Raw genomic sequence first — 12919 nt, 5'->3', positions numbered from 1 at the left:
CCTAAGCCTTCCCCACCCCCGCCCCCTGGCAACCACAAGTCTGTTTTCTGTGTCTGTGCGTCTCTTTCTGTTTCGTAGATATGTTCATTTGCATCATATTTTAGACTCCACATGTAAGTGATATCAGTATGGAATTTGTCTTTCTCTGTTTGACATACTTCACTCAGTGTGATCATCTCTAGGTCCATTCATGTTGGAGAGCTGTCAGTTGACTGCAGAGCCCTTGTCTCTATCTTTTTGTCTTTGCTGATGCAAGGTGCCTCCTTCTTTCCTTGGGGTACCTGTAAGCGAGATGAGGATGGGATTTAGGGACCAGAGATAGAAACGGATGAATAGATACATAAAGTTCTCCTGGTGTCGCTCTCTTTTTTTCTCCCTCTTTCTGTTTCTTTCCATCTGTTGTAGGCACTCAAGAAACAGGCAGTGGCCCAGATTCTAGTGCCCAGTCAGATTGCTGACCCATCTCTTTTTGAGACCTAACGACTGGTATTTTTACCCCTTCCTTGCAGGTGCCCAGACACCATGCCACAGCCCTGCAGACCGGACGTTGCCATGAAGTAGACGACTTCCTTGTCTGCTCTCTCCCCTGTCCTCACCATGTCTTCGACTCAGGGCAGTGGGGAGCACTGGAAGTCCCTGGAGTCGGTGGGCATCAGCCGCAAAGAGCTGGCCATGGCTGAAGCCTTGCAGATGGAGTACGATGCGCTGTCCCGGCTTCGGCACGACAAGGAGGAAAGCAGGGCAAAGCAGAACGCAGACCCCTCTCTGATCAGCTGGGATGAGCCTGTCCTGGATGTCTATAGCAAGCCAGCCGGAAGGCGGAAGGATCTCAAGCTCCTACGCGGTCTTTCTGGCTCCGATCCTACCCTCAATTACAACTCAGTCTCCCCACAGGAAGGGCTGCCCAACCACTCTACCTCCCGGGGCTCCCAGCCTGGCCCAGATCCCTGGCCCAAAGGCTCCCTGGCCGAAGACTATCTCTACATTTTTGATGGTTCAGATGGGGGGCTCTCCTTGTCCTCAGGACCAAGGCACAGAGAAGACTCTTCTAAGAAACTGTCCCCGCCTCCTCTGCCTCCCCGAGTCTCTATCTGGGACACTCCTCCCCTGCCTCCCAGGAAGGGGTCCCCCTCCTCTTCCAAGGTTTCCCAGCCCAGTGACATCAACACTTTCTCTTTGGTTGAACAACCTCCAGGCAAGTTGCTGGGGCCCCGGATCCTAGAGGAGGAGGAGGAGCTGGGAGGTGGGAGTCCGGGGCGGCCACTGGGGTCCATGGACTACGACGGCATCAATGACGCCATCACACGGCTCAACCTGAAGTCGACCTATGACGCAGAGATGCTGCGGGATGCCACCAGGGGCTGGAAGGAGGGTCGGGGGCCCCTGGACTTTGCCAAGGACACTCCTGGGAAGCCCGTGGCCCGGAGCAAGACCATGCCCCCCCAGGTGCCCCCCCGCACATACGCCTCCCGCTGCGCCAACCGGAAAAACGCAACACCCGGCAAGAACCGCCGCATTTCTGCAGCCCCGGTGAGGACCTCTGTTTCTTCTGTGCCTGTTCCCCTTGTCCCTCAGAAACAGAACAGTCCCTCTTTCCTCTTTGGTGTCCGAATGCAGCTCTGCTCCACCCTCGCCCCTGGCCTGTGCCCCAGACCAGGCTGAGGAAGGGAGGAAGGATGCCAGGAGAGGGAGCTCCTTTCAGGGCCAAGCGGCCCTTGTGGGTGCGGGCGTTTCTGAATGCCCACTTAGTGATATTAGGGGAGACCTGGGGTGAGGAGATGCAGCACTGACTCCATGGCCAAACGGCCTCTGCTGACTTTCTGCTCGGCCAGAAGTGCTGCGTGACGATGGGGTTGAGTCCCGAGCCTGACCCATGTTTGGCGCTCACGGAGCCCGTCCTGGCCAGACCTCTCAGCGTCTTGCATGATGAACTGCGGTGCAGAGCCCTGCTGCCTCTGACCCCAAAGCTCCCCTGTGCTCGCTCACTTTCTCTCTGTGCTCTCTCCCCCACTTCTCTCCGGGTCTCTGTCTCTCTGCCCTGCTGTCTCCTCCCTGTCCTCTGTGCGTGCGCGCGCATGCCTCTCTCTCACTGGAATAAAACATACATCCCATAAATCTACTCTCCTAACCAGTCGTAGATGCAATTCAGCGGCATTAAGTTCGTTCATGTTGTTGTGCCATCATCACCATCATCCATCTCATTTTGCAGTGAAAATATTTAGAAAAAAGTATGCAGTATGACAATAATAGCTTCACTTTTATCAGTACATAGTATACAATAGCAAAGTATTTACACAGAAGCACAGGGTAGGTTTTTTTTTTTTTTTTGGTTTAAAAAGTGTCAGCAGCATCCCCTTCAGGGCAGGACCTGAAGCCTGCTTCGTGTTTCACCCTTGGGCTCTGGAAACCCTGGCCCCAGAGGAGCCAAGAGGCACCCCTTGGCAGATGCCTTCTGTGCTAATGGCGTTCCACTTCATTCCATCTTTGTTTTCTCCTTACCCATTGTCTAACGGACACTGGGGCTTTCCCACGTTACGTCCCAGTAATTGGGATCCTCCACGACTCTGGAAAAGCCACGTGGTCCTTCCTTCCTGTGCTGGTTAAGAGAGTCCCCAGAGCAGAGGCAGCTCCTGGGATAAGCTGTAGGGCACCAGGCTCTTTAAAGGCCCTGCTCCGAGAGGTGGGGCTGTTCCTGCTATTTATAGGGACAGGGAGAGTCTGTTCTCGCACAGCTGGGCCTGCTCGCACCGCGTCAGGCCACCCTGGTAGGTGGGCACCCCTGTGGCTCCCTTTCCCCTCCCCAGCTCTTACCCTTCCCACATCCCCTGTGTGTTATCAGAATTCTTGGGGGAAACTTGATCCAGAGTCTCCCTGAGGAAGCTAGGGCAAAGCAGAGCTCTTGCCCGTTCTTAGGGGGACATGCGGCCTTGGTCCTCCTCACCCGAGCCTGGTGCGGGGGCTCACCCCAGGAGCGGGGCCCCTTCCGGCTCCCGGCCCACACCACCTCCTCGCCTTCGCCGGGCCTCCAGCGGGAGCGACCCTCCTCATCCCGGGGCTGCAGGGCCAGCTAAGGAAACGGCTGGCTCCACGTGCCGGCGCGGTGCCCCTGCTGCCAGCCTCTACCTTGCAGGTGCCCCTGGCCAGCATCAGGCGATGCCCGCAGGGCCTGCCGGCCAGGCAAACGTAAGTGGCTTTGTTTTGTTTTCTTACGGAGCCCGTGAGCGGCACTGAAAGGGCCTGCGTGGCCCTCGCTGGCCACTCTGTTTTCTGCCCCTGCCCCCCCTCCCCTCCCTGTCTGTCTCTCTGTCTCTGTCGCTCTCGATTCTGTGGGTGAGCTGCTGACAGTGGCACTATTGTTTTGACTGGGATACAGCACGAACTTGGCAGGGCCAGGACCTCCCATGCCAACTGCCCCCACGCTGCCCTCCCCTCTCTGCACACCCTCCACACCCACCCAGGGGGGCAAGGCCAGGGCCTCCCATGCCAACTGCCCCCACGCTGCCCTCCCCTCTCTGCACACCCTCCATGCCCGCCCAGGGGGGCAAGGCCAGGGCCTCCCGTGCCAACTGCCCCCACGCTGCCCTCCTCTCTCTGCACACCCTCCACACCCACCCAGGGGGGCAAGGCCAGGGCCTCCCGTGCCAACTGCCCCCACGCTGCCCTCCCCTCTCTGCACACCCTCCACGCCCACCCAGGGGGGCAAGGCCAGGGCCTCCCGTGCCAACTGCCCCCACGCTGCCCTCCCCTCTCTGCACACCCTCCACACCCACCCAGGGGGGCAAGGCCAGGGCCTCCCATGCCAACTGCCCCCACGCTGCCCTCCCCTCTCTGCACACCCTCCACCCCCGCCCAGGGGGGCAAGGCCAGGGCCTCCCATGCCAACTGCCCCCACGATGCCCTCCTCTCTCTGCACACCCTCCACACCCACCCAGGGGGGCAAGGCCAGGGCCTCCCGTGACAACTGCCCCCACGATGCCCTCCCCTCTCTGCACACCCTCCACCCCCGCCCAGGGGGGCAAGGCCAGGGCCTCCCGTGCCAACTGCCCCCACGCTGCCCTCCCCTCTCTGCACACCCTCCACCCCCGCCCAGGGGGGCAAGGCCAGGGCCTCCCATGCCAACTGCCCCCACGCTGCCCTCCCCTCTCTGCACACCCTCCACCCCCGCCCAGGGGGGCAAGGCCAGGGCCTCCCATGCCAACTGCCCCCACGCTGCCCTCCCCTCTCTGCACACCCTCCACGCCCGCCCAGGGGGGCAAGGCCAGGGCCTCCCATGCCAACTGCCCCCACGATGCCCTCCTCTCTCTGCACACCCTCCACCCCCGCCCAGGGGGGCAAGGCCAGGGCCTCCCATGCCAACTGCCCCCACGATGCCCTCCCCTCTCTGCACACCCTCCACGCCCGCCCAGGGGGGCAAGGCCAGGGCCTCCCGTGACAGCTGCCCCCACGCTGCCCTCCCCTCTCTGCACACCCTCCACCCCCGCCCAGGGGGCGAGGCCAGTGAAGGAGGGTCACTCAGAGGAAGCGAACTGGATATTCAAAGGAGGAGCTCACTTGCTGCCATCTGCCCTGGGGCGGGGCAGGCAGGATGAGAGGTAGGGCTGGTGCGCGCAGACTGGTGCGCGGCTTCTCGGAAATGGCGCTTTTACCCGATGCCGGCTGGCGCTCCATCTGAGCCATCACTTCGTTCCTTGTGGGTGGCCTCCCCCGGGGATCTGGGCAGGTCTGTCAGGCCAGACCTGCACCAGCCCCTCCTCCACTTTGTCCCCCCCGGGGCTGTGCTGCAGGCTTTGTTGGAGGGCTGCTTTAAAACTCTCCGTGGATGACTGGACAGCCCTGTGGTGGAGGTCCTATCTGAGAACCCCAGGTGGCACACACGTGTTCTTGGACCGGAAGCGGAGCTCAGGCAGGCTCCCCGACATTCCAGCTGTGGGGGACCAGCAGAGTAAAGACCCAGGAGGACCTAACCCTTCTAGCAGGTCCTTTCCTGCACAGAAAGCTGCTTTGACACTGTATTCCTCAGACAGCATTGACCAGGAAGGCACGTGTGTCTGAGTCACCGCCTCCGTTTGTGGTCTCTTAGTCTCTCTCTGTGTTGGGCCCCTGGGGCTTGCTGTGGATGTTGAAGTGTTGCCCAGGGCCCCGCTTCCTTGGGGACTGTTTGGGCAACCTGCTTCCATGGGCTTCCGTTCTGGGATAGGGGAAACAGCTGTCCGCTCAGCTTCCCGCCATGCCTCTGAGAGCACCCCCCAGAAAGTCAGCCCCGGGGTCCAGCAAGCCGGGCGCTGCCTGACCTGCAGGCTTGAGCTTATTAGACACTGGCTTCTCTGGAAGGAGGTTTGGCCACACTCACATCCATCTCATCCAGGCTTCCAAACTCAGGCAAGACTTCAAGTGCTTTTTCAACTTGGCTCTTAGTCTCCCAGGACAGTAGATAAATATATTCCTGAAAGTCCCACATTTTCCTATGCCCCTCTCACCAGGAAGCCTTTACACCCAGAGGTTAAGAGTTTGGATCGAGGAGTGGCCTGTGGGAAGGGGATGATGAGGGAAAGGCTCTGAGTCAGCTGCTCTTCTCTTAAAGGTGGGCTCCCGGCCCCACGCCGTCGCCAATGGCCACGAGCTGTTTGAGGTCTCAGAGGAGAGAGATGAGGAGGTTGCTGCATTTTGCCACATGCTGGATGTGTAAGAGTTAATGACGGGGTTAGGGAGGGCTGTGGGATGGGGAGGAGACTCGCTCCTTTCAGAACTTTCCAGGCAGGAAGAAGAGCCATGTGTAATAGATCTCAGTGATAACTATGGAGCTCTTCCTGCAGCTGGTATTGGTAGGCTTTTTTGGAGTCTTAGAATTTTCACATTTTGGACAAAATTCATGAAACTTGGCTCTAACAAAGTATTCCAATCACTTCAGGAGCAGTTGCCCTTAGGAGCAAATATACCCCAGATGGAGATAAAGGGTGTAATCTTATCTGGAGCTAAAAGAGAAAGGAAATGGATCCGGAAAAATATTCCTCGGAACTTAATACGGAAAGCTGTGTTGTTTAGAATTGTCCCTAATGTTCAACTCAGCTTGAGAAATGTTTTGCCACTGTAACAAATGTGTCAAGTACATGGTTTAGCAGAGATGCTTCCCCACTGTCCCCATCCTGGCCTGAAGACCTGGAGGGCCGCAGGCGGGGTGGGGATGGAGGGGCCCTTGGGCCTCAGGACGGAGGCCAGCAGGCGTCTTGTCCGCCACTGTCTCCCGAAGGCACAGGTCTTCCCCTCTCTTTCTGCACAGCCTCCGATCCGGCTCTGATGTCCGGGACTACTCCCTCACCGGGTATGTCTGGAGTGCTGTCACCCCGAGCCCGGAGCACCTTGGGGACGAGGTGAACCTGAAGGTGACCGTGCTGTGTGACAGCCTGCGGGAGCCACTCACTTTTACCTGCAACTGTAAGTTGGGGGGGAGGCGGCATGGGCATCCTCAGAGGTAGGGCAGGGGTGACTGTTTTGAAACCCCAGACTGCTTCATTGGCTGGTGCTGGGCCTGCAGGGCGAGGGGGCTCAGGGTGAGCCCCGCCTGCCGCAGTGACCCCTCGTTGCCCCCCCGCCTCACCCCTTTCAGGCTCCTCCACTGTAGACTTGCTCATCTACCAGACCCTGTGCTACACCCGTGACGAACTGAGGGATGTCGACGTGGGTGACTTTGTGCTGAAGCCCTGTGGGCTGGAGGAGTTCCTGCAGAAGTGAGTGAGCGGGTGGGGACAAGCGGGCAGGAGGTGGCATGTGTCTTCTGGGGCGCAGGGTTGTGAGAGGGCTTCGCAGGGGCGCGCTGGGCTCGAGGCCTGGCCACAAGCAGGACTCCTGCTTTCCGGGCATACTCTCAGCCACGTTGCGCTTTCCCCAGGAGCTCGGTCTTCCAGAGGGCTTGGCTGGCTTCCTGAGACAAATCTGCTGTGGAAAGGGCTTGGAACTGGGATTGGGCAAAGATCGTATCTGCCTGCAGACTTCTGCACGTGGAGAGATGTGTGGGGGGGGCGGGGGGCTATGCTTCTCCTGCCCGAGATTACGTGCAGTGTCTTTACGGCTGGGGGCAGGAGGAGGACTGGGCAGAGTGCCCCCAGGACCAGGGGTAAGAACCACAATTGCTCTCCTCCCCCTTCCTCTGCCAGCGAGCCCTTGCCCCGCTGGCATGTGGGGCTGGCTGTCCTCCCCACCAGAGGCGCGCCTCCAGCACCCGTCTGTTCGGCGTCCTCTGCAGCGAGCAGCCTCACTGGAAAGTCTGATGGGGACCAGTAATCTTTCCACTGTGCCGGGCTCTGGGGGGCTGGGCTGGTGGAGAGGGGGCTGCACCCCTCGGGTGGCACGGCTGTGTGGCGGGCTGCAGAATCAGCGAGAGGTCAGTGGATCAGGAAACAGAGAGATCTGCCCTCCTCCTCAAGCTTCAGCCACCTGCTGCCCTCGTCCCTGGCCTCCTGGTGCAGCCGATGCTGGGAATGGGGAGAAGAGGCTGCCTCTCAGGGCTGAGGGGCTGAGGGGCACGTGGGGAACACCGCCACTTGCTCCTTCCCTTCCATGCAGGTCGAGAGGCAAGGACGCCTGATCTGTGACTAGCGCCATTCTTGGCTGGCTTCTCAGGGGTATTGTGGGCCCTTCCTGTCTCTGTGCCCTCAACAGGAAAACTGAGAGAAAAGAAGAGGGCAGGGCCCTAAGTGGCACAACTCCAGGGAAGTTCAATGTATACTTACTTTCCCCCAGAAGAATAAGAGGGGCCCCAGACTCGGGGGCTCCTGGCAGAGAGCCCCTGCCACTGTCGGAAGGAGCAGTGGGCACCGTGGGCACCTAAGCACAGCGGGTTGGGGTCTGGCTGCCTCTTAACTGGTTGTGAGACTCTGGCCCTCAGCTTCTGTAAAATGTGGCAAGGGTTATAGATGAGAACACCCTGATGAGCAATCCCTAAATATTCCCAGAGAAGGACCAGTCCAAAGAGAGGATCCAGGCCAGCTGGATACTGCCATTCCCTTTACGGCCCCTAGTCCTTCAGCCCCTGAGTTCAGAGGTGGTGGATAAGCGGTCAGGTGTTGACTTCTTGCCAAGACGCAGGGGGAGTGTCACAGGCGAGGGGAGCAGGATGGTTGGTCCTAGGGTCAGGCCTGCCTCCCTCTACCTTGAAGGCACGCGGAGGAAGGCCTTCCACAGAGAAAGTCAGGCGTGCTCCCCGGGGACTTGTGTCCATCACTCTTGGTCCAGGAGCCCCTCCTCCACCAGGGCTCTTCTCTTCCCTCTCGTGTAATAGAAAAGCCCAGGCCCCTGAGCACCTCCCTTGATTGGAGGTGGGAAGGCCCCTCCAGGGGCTCCAGAAAGCTGCTGCCTCCCAGGAGGCCCTGGGTTTCCTCCCCTGGCCTAGCAGAGGGGCCGACGCTGAGGGGGAGTGGCAGTCCAGGATGCAGGCTGCCCTGATAAAAACCTTGAGATGGTCCCAGGGGAGGGCTGGGTTTCCTGCCGCCTCCCCCACCTCCGCCGCCTCTTCCTTCCTCCCGGGCACTCCTGCCAGCCCCGCCCCATGGCCCAGCCTCTCCCACCCCCAGGTTTCGGCTGCCACCCAGTCTCAGCAGGGGGGCCCAGTTCAGAGGCTTGGCCCCTCTGTATGTGGACAACCCACTTACGTCCTAGCGGCCTGGCCTGGCCGTGGGCCTGGGCCCCTCTGTCGGCTTCTGCACAGAGCCCTCTGCATTGCTCTCTTCGCCGTTTCTGGCCTAGACTCCCGACTCTGCTGAGGAAGGAAGTCCCTTTCCGGCTTCTGTTCCCCAGCTGCTGGGACCTGGCCCAGGCCTGCCAAGCTGGCCTGCAGGGGGGGACTCTGTCTGCCCTTATCCCAGGCTTCCTTTCTGACCAAGATTTGACTTGGGGCTGGATCACCGGGGGACCCCCTAGTGTGCCTTCTCTGGAGCCTGGGCAGGGTAGGGGCACGGACGGCTCGTGTGTTGTCCTCTGAGCAGGGGTAATGGCATGCAGGTCGTCTGTAGAGATTATATTGTTATTCACAGTCACATGACCCACAGAGGGAGGTGAGAAGCAGGACTTTGGTTGGGGATAATTCCACCTGGAATCTTGGTGGGTTTGCTTGGTTGGCCTCGGCACCCCAGATGGTGATAGTGAGGAGTGTGTGACTTAAGACCACAGTGTGGGGGGACTTAAGACCACCTGTGCTTACGCTGGCTTCTGATCTGCCCAGGGCGTGCTTGCTGGAGGGACAGAGGGACAAGGCCGTTAGCATCCTAGAGATGCTAACCAAAGTTAGGCTTCCCTGGTGGCTTAGTTGGTATTGAATCTGCCTGCAGTACAGAAGACCCAGGTTCAGTTCCTGGGTCGGGAAGATTCCCCTGGAGAAGGGCATGGTAACCCACTCTAGTATTCTCGCCTGGAGAATCCCAGGGACAGAGGAGCCTGGCAGGCTACAGTCCACGGGGTCGTAGAGTTGGACATGACTGGGCAACTAACACACATATATACCAAAGCCAAGAGGAAAAGTGAAGTCGCTCAGTCGTGCCCAACTCTGCAACCCCATGGACTGTAGCCTACCAGGTTCCTGTGTCCAAGGGATTCTCCAGGCAAGAGTACTGGAGTGGGTTGCCATTTCCTTCTCCAGGGGATCTTCCCGACTCAGGGATTGAACCCGGGTCTCCTGCATTGTAGGCAGACGCTTTATTGTCTGAGCCGCCAGGGAGGATGGAGTTTAAACACTACCCCTGAGAAATCTCTGTTCCCTCCTCTCTCCAGAAGTTCCCACCCCTGGAGTTGAACCAGTGATAACGGTAATAAATACCTAGCAAAGTTCGTGTTTGTGCAGACCGAGGGTTAGCTGTATTAGGGGGCTTTTCTTTAGATACACCTCTGCTTCTTTCCCTGAGTTCTGCTGAGACATTTCCCAGCAGCCAGGGTAGAGGGTACGCCACAGATATACTGCCCCTCTCCCGCCTCCCCTTCCTCTTGTTTCTCTGGCCCCTAGGCTGAGGTGTGCACTTCCCTTGAAAGTTCCACTGAGTCTCTAGGATGCTAACGGCCTTGTCCTCTGTCCCTCCAGCAAGCACGCCCTGGGCAGCCACGAGTATATCCAGTACTGTCGGAAGTTTGGCGTCGACATCCGGCTGCAGCTGATGGAGCAGAAGGCCGTGCGTGGTGACCTGGCCCGCACGGTTCGTGTGTGCCGGGGAGGGGGGCCTGCACGGGGACACGGAGCACGCTGCGTGGGCCTGGGGCAGGAGCGCGGGGCTGCAGTAGAGGCAGCGCCCTTCTCTGAACAGGGTGCTCCTCACACAGGTGAATGATGACCAGAGCCCCTCCACCTTGAACTACCTCGTCCACCTGCAGGAGAGGCCAGTCAAGCAGACCATCAGCAGGTGAGAGCGGGTGCCGTCCTGGATGTGGGCCAAGCAGAGCGTCCGAGGGGACCCTAGGGGCACCCCTGCTTGCCTTTCTGCCGGGGTCCGGGCTTCTTGCCGGTGTCGGGCATGGGGTCCAGAGTCTCACAGGAGAAGATCCCCACTCCAGGGTGTGTGATGTGCCTTCCCTTGGTACTTTACTACGTTCTCCAAGTAAGAGGGGTCCCACAGAAGGGACTTCTGGCCTTCAGTCTGCATGGGACAGACGGGAAGAGCAGAAACCCCTTACATCAGAGCCTGATTCCTGAGCCGAGGAGGAGGAGGGAGAACCTGGGTGTTCCAGAACACTGGGTCTGTCCTGACTTCTCCTCTGACATTTCCCTGTCCCAACTCCCCAGGCAGGCCCTGAGTCTTCTGTTCGACACTTACCACAATGAGGTGGATGCCTTCCTGTTGGCTGATGTGAGTACAAATTCTGGAGCTGGCCCAGCGGCCCCAAACTTCTTCCTGCCTCTCCTCCAGTCCTCCTGGGATCAGTGAGCACTAAGGGGATCTGGAGCGGACCCTGAAATCTATTAGCAGAGCGCTTTTCATTCCTGTAGCACATGGGCACACCAAGACTGCCGGCCGTCGGGCGGCTGGCAGGTGTGTTCAGAAGGGTTCTGCTCCTCTGTGGGAGCGGGTCAGGAGTCATTCCTGGATCTTCTCTCTGGAGCACAGCATCTCCAAAGCTAAGAGACATAGAGTTGCTGCCTCGCTGCAGAACTCGAATGTCCTGTGAACAAGGCCAGGAACCTCCTATGTGCTGAGTCACAGGTGGCAAACCATCCGGAGGTGGAAGATCCCAAAGGTAGGGAGGGGCCAGGACTCTCCCCACTTGGATTCACATGGAGTTTTAAGCCTCAAAACCATAAGAATAAACATGTGCCCCACATGCTGTGACGGAGAAGGCAACGGCACCCCACTCCAGTACTCTTGCCTGGAAAATCCCATGGGTGGAGGAGCCTGGTAGGCTGCAGTCCGTGGGGTCGCTAAGAGTCGGACACGACTGAGTGACTTCACTTTCACTTTTCACTTTCACGCATTGGAGAGGGAAATGGCAACCCACTCCAGTGTTCTTGCCTGGAGAATCCCAGGGACGAGAGAGCCTGGTGGGCTGCCATCTGTGGGGTCGCACAGAGTCGGCCACGACTGAAGCGACTTAGCAGCAGCAGCAGCAGCCACATGCTGTGAAGTTGAAGAAAGTCACATAGTGGTCTTCAGAAACAATCCCTGTCTCACTGATGCTGTTTAAATGGTGGCCATCCTTTTGGGGGAGCTGGATATAGCTTTGTATCCTCCACCGACTGCCAGACTCCCTGCTCTAGCAGCCTCTGCTTGGACCTTTACTGTGATGAGAGATGAGTTCTCTGAATGCCTCTTTTGTACTAGTCTGGCCCTACGTTAGTGGCCGCTGTGGGTGGAGAAGCAGAAGAATTGTGTCAGGCTTCCGGGAGCTTGTGTTCCTGCCAAAAGAATGAAACAGTAACATAAAGCTATTAGTAGACAGAACAGGTTGGTATTGGGTAATCAAGGGCTCTTTGAGAGTGACGTAGAGGGGGACTGCTAGGCAAGGCTCTGGGAAGGAAGTGAGAATTTAGCTAGTCTGTGATCTGCGTTTACTTAGGTAGTCAGGGCAGGGAAGGTGAAGGGATTCCAGAATAGAAGGCCGCTGGAGCCATGGTGCAGGGCATGGCATGGCTGTGGGGCTGAGATGAGACCTCCGGGACAGGCTCGACACTAGTGGGACAATAAAGCTGCGTGCGCAAACGCGCCCCTTGCTCTTCATTCTCTGTGCATTGATTTTATGAAAACCGCACGTCACCTTGGTGAGACCCCGCATGTGTCTGTGTAGTATAAACAGACGAGTGGACAGAGGGAGGCTGGAGATAAGACGAGGTTCGGTGAGGATGGCTGAAAGCATTGGGGAACGTGGGCACGGCTCCTTTAATTCATCAGGAGCTGTGTGATACTCGCTAATGCTGGGTGTCTGAAAATAAAGCATGGGTCCCACAGGTTACCCTCCCAACCTGTTCCCCTTCAGCACTTGCCTGCCGGCCTCATTGTGCTGCCTCCCACAGGGGGACTTCCCACTGAAGGCCGACAGGGTGGTCCAGTCCGTCAAGGCCATCTGCAACGCCCTAGCTGCCGTGGAAACCCCTGAGATCACCAGCGCTCTCAACCAGCTGCCCCCCTGCCCTTCCCGAGTGAAGCCTAAAATCCAGAAGGTAACGGGGTGCAGAGTGCTAGCATGGGGAAGGAGGAGGGGAGTAGCCCGGGAAACCAGGTGGCGGGGTGTTCACCTCCTGAAGGGCTCTTCCCTCCAACTGCATCTTTCATTTCTGCACACTTGGTCACAAAGTTCCTGGGAAATGGGGGCCAAGTGTGTCCCCTTTCCCTGAGTCTGAGCGTGGGAAAAGTATATATATATATACTTTGAATGCTTTGGGGCCTGCCACCAGGACTGAGGCCAGGAACGCAGGCAAATGCTGCTCACAGTCACAGAGGCACTGCCTGGC

The 12919-nt window shown here is 58.6% G+C and overlaps 1 protein-coding gene across 2 annotated transcripts in view; it reads left to right on the top strand.

The window, feature by feature from the left end:
- The first annotated feature begins 597 nt into the window (after window positions 1-597).
- Window positions 598-12919, top strand: part of PIK3C2B (phosphatidylinositol-4-phosphate 3-kinase catalytic subunit type 2 beta) — a 51360-nt gene continuing 39038 nt past the window's right edge. For both annotated transcript variants that reach the window (XM_068985887.1, XM_068985886.1), the window contains exons 1-8: window positions 598-1530; window positions 5582-5682; window positions 6278-6432; window positions 6605-6725; window positions 10064-10175; window positions 10300-10379; window positions 10760-10823; window positions 12482-12628. In XM_068985887.1, coding sequence (XP_068841988.1) covers window positions 598-1530; window positions 5582-5682; window positions 6278-6432; window positions 6605-6725; window positions 10064-10175; window positions 10300-10379; window positions 10760-10823; window positions 12482-12628 — 1713 coding nt within the window. The remainder of the gene's footprint in view (window positions 1531-5581; window positions 5683-6277; window positions 6433-6604; window positions 6726-10063; window positions 10176-10299; window positions 10380-10759; window positions 10824-12481; window positions 12629-12919) is intronic.

Source organism: Capricornis sumatraensis, chromosome 14 (assembly GCF_032405125.1).
Source record: "Capricornis sumatraensis isolate serow.1 chromosome 14, serow.2, whole genome shotgun sequence".
In the NCBI taxonomy this organism is placed as follows: domain Eukaryota; kingdom Metazoa; phylum Chordata; class Mammalia; order Artiodactyla; family Bovidae; genus Capricornis; species Capricornis sumatraensis.
This window is presented reverse-complemented; position numbering and strand designations above follow the sequence as displayed.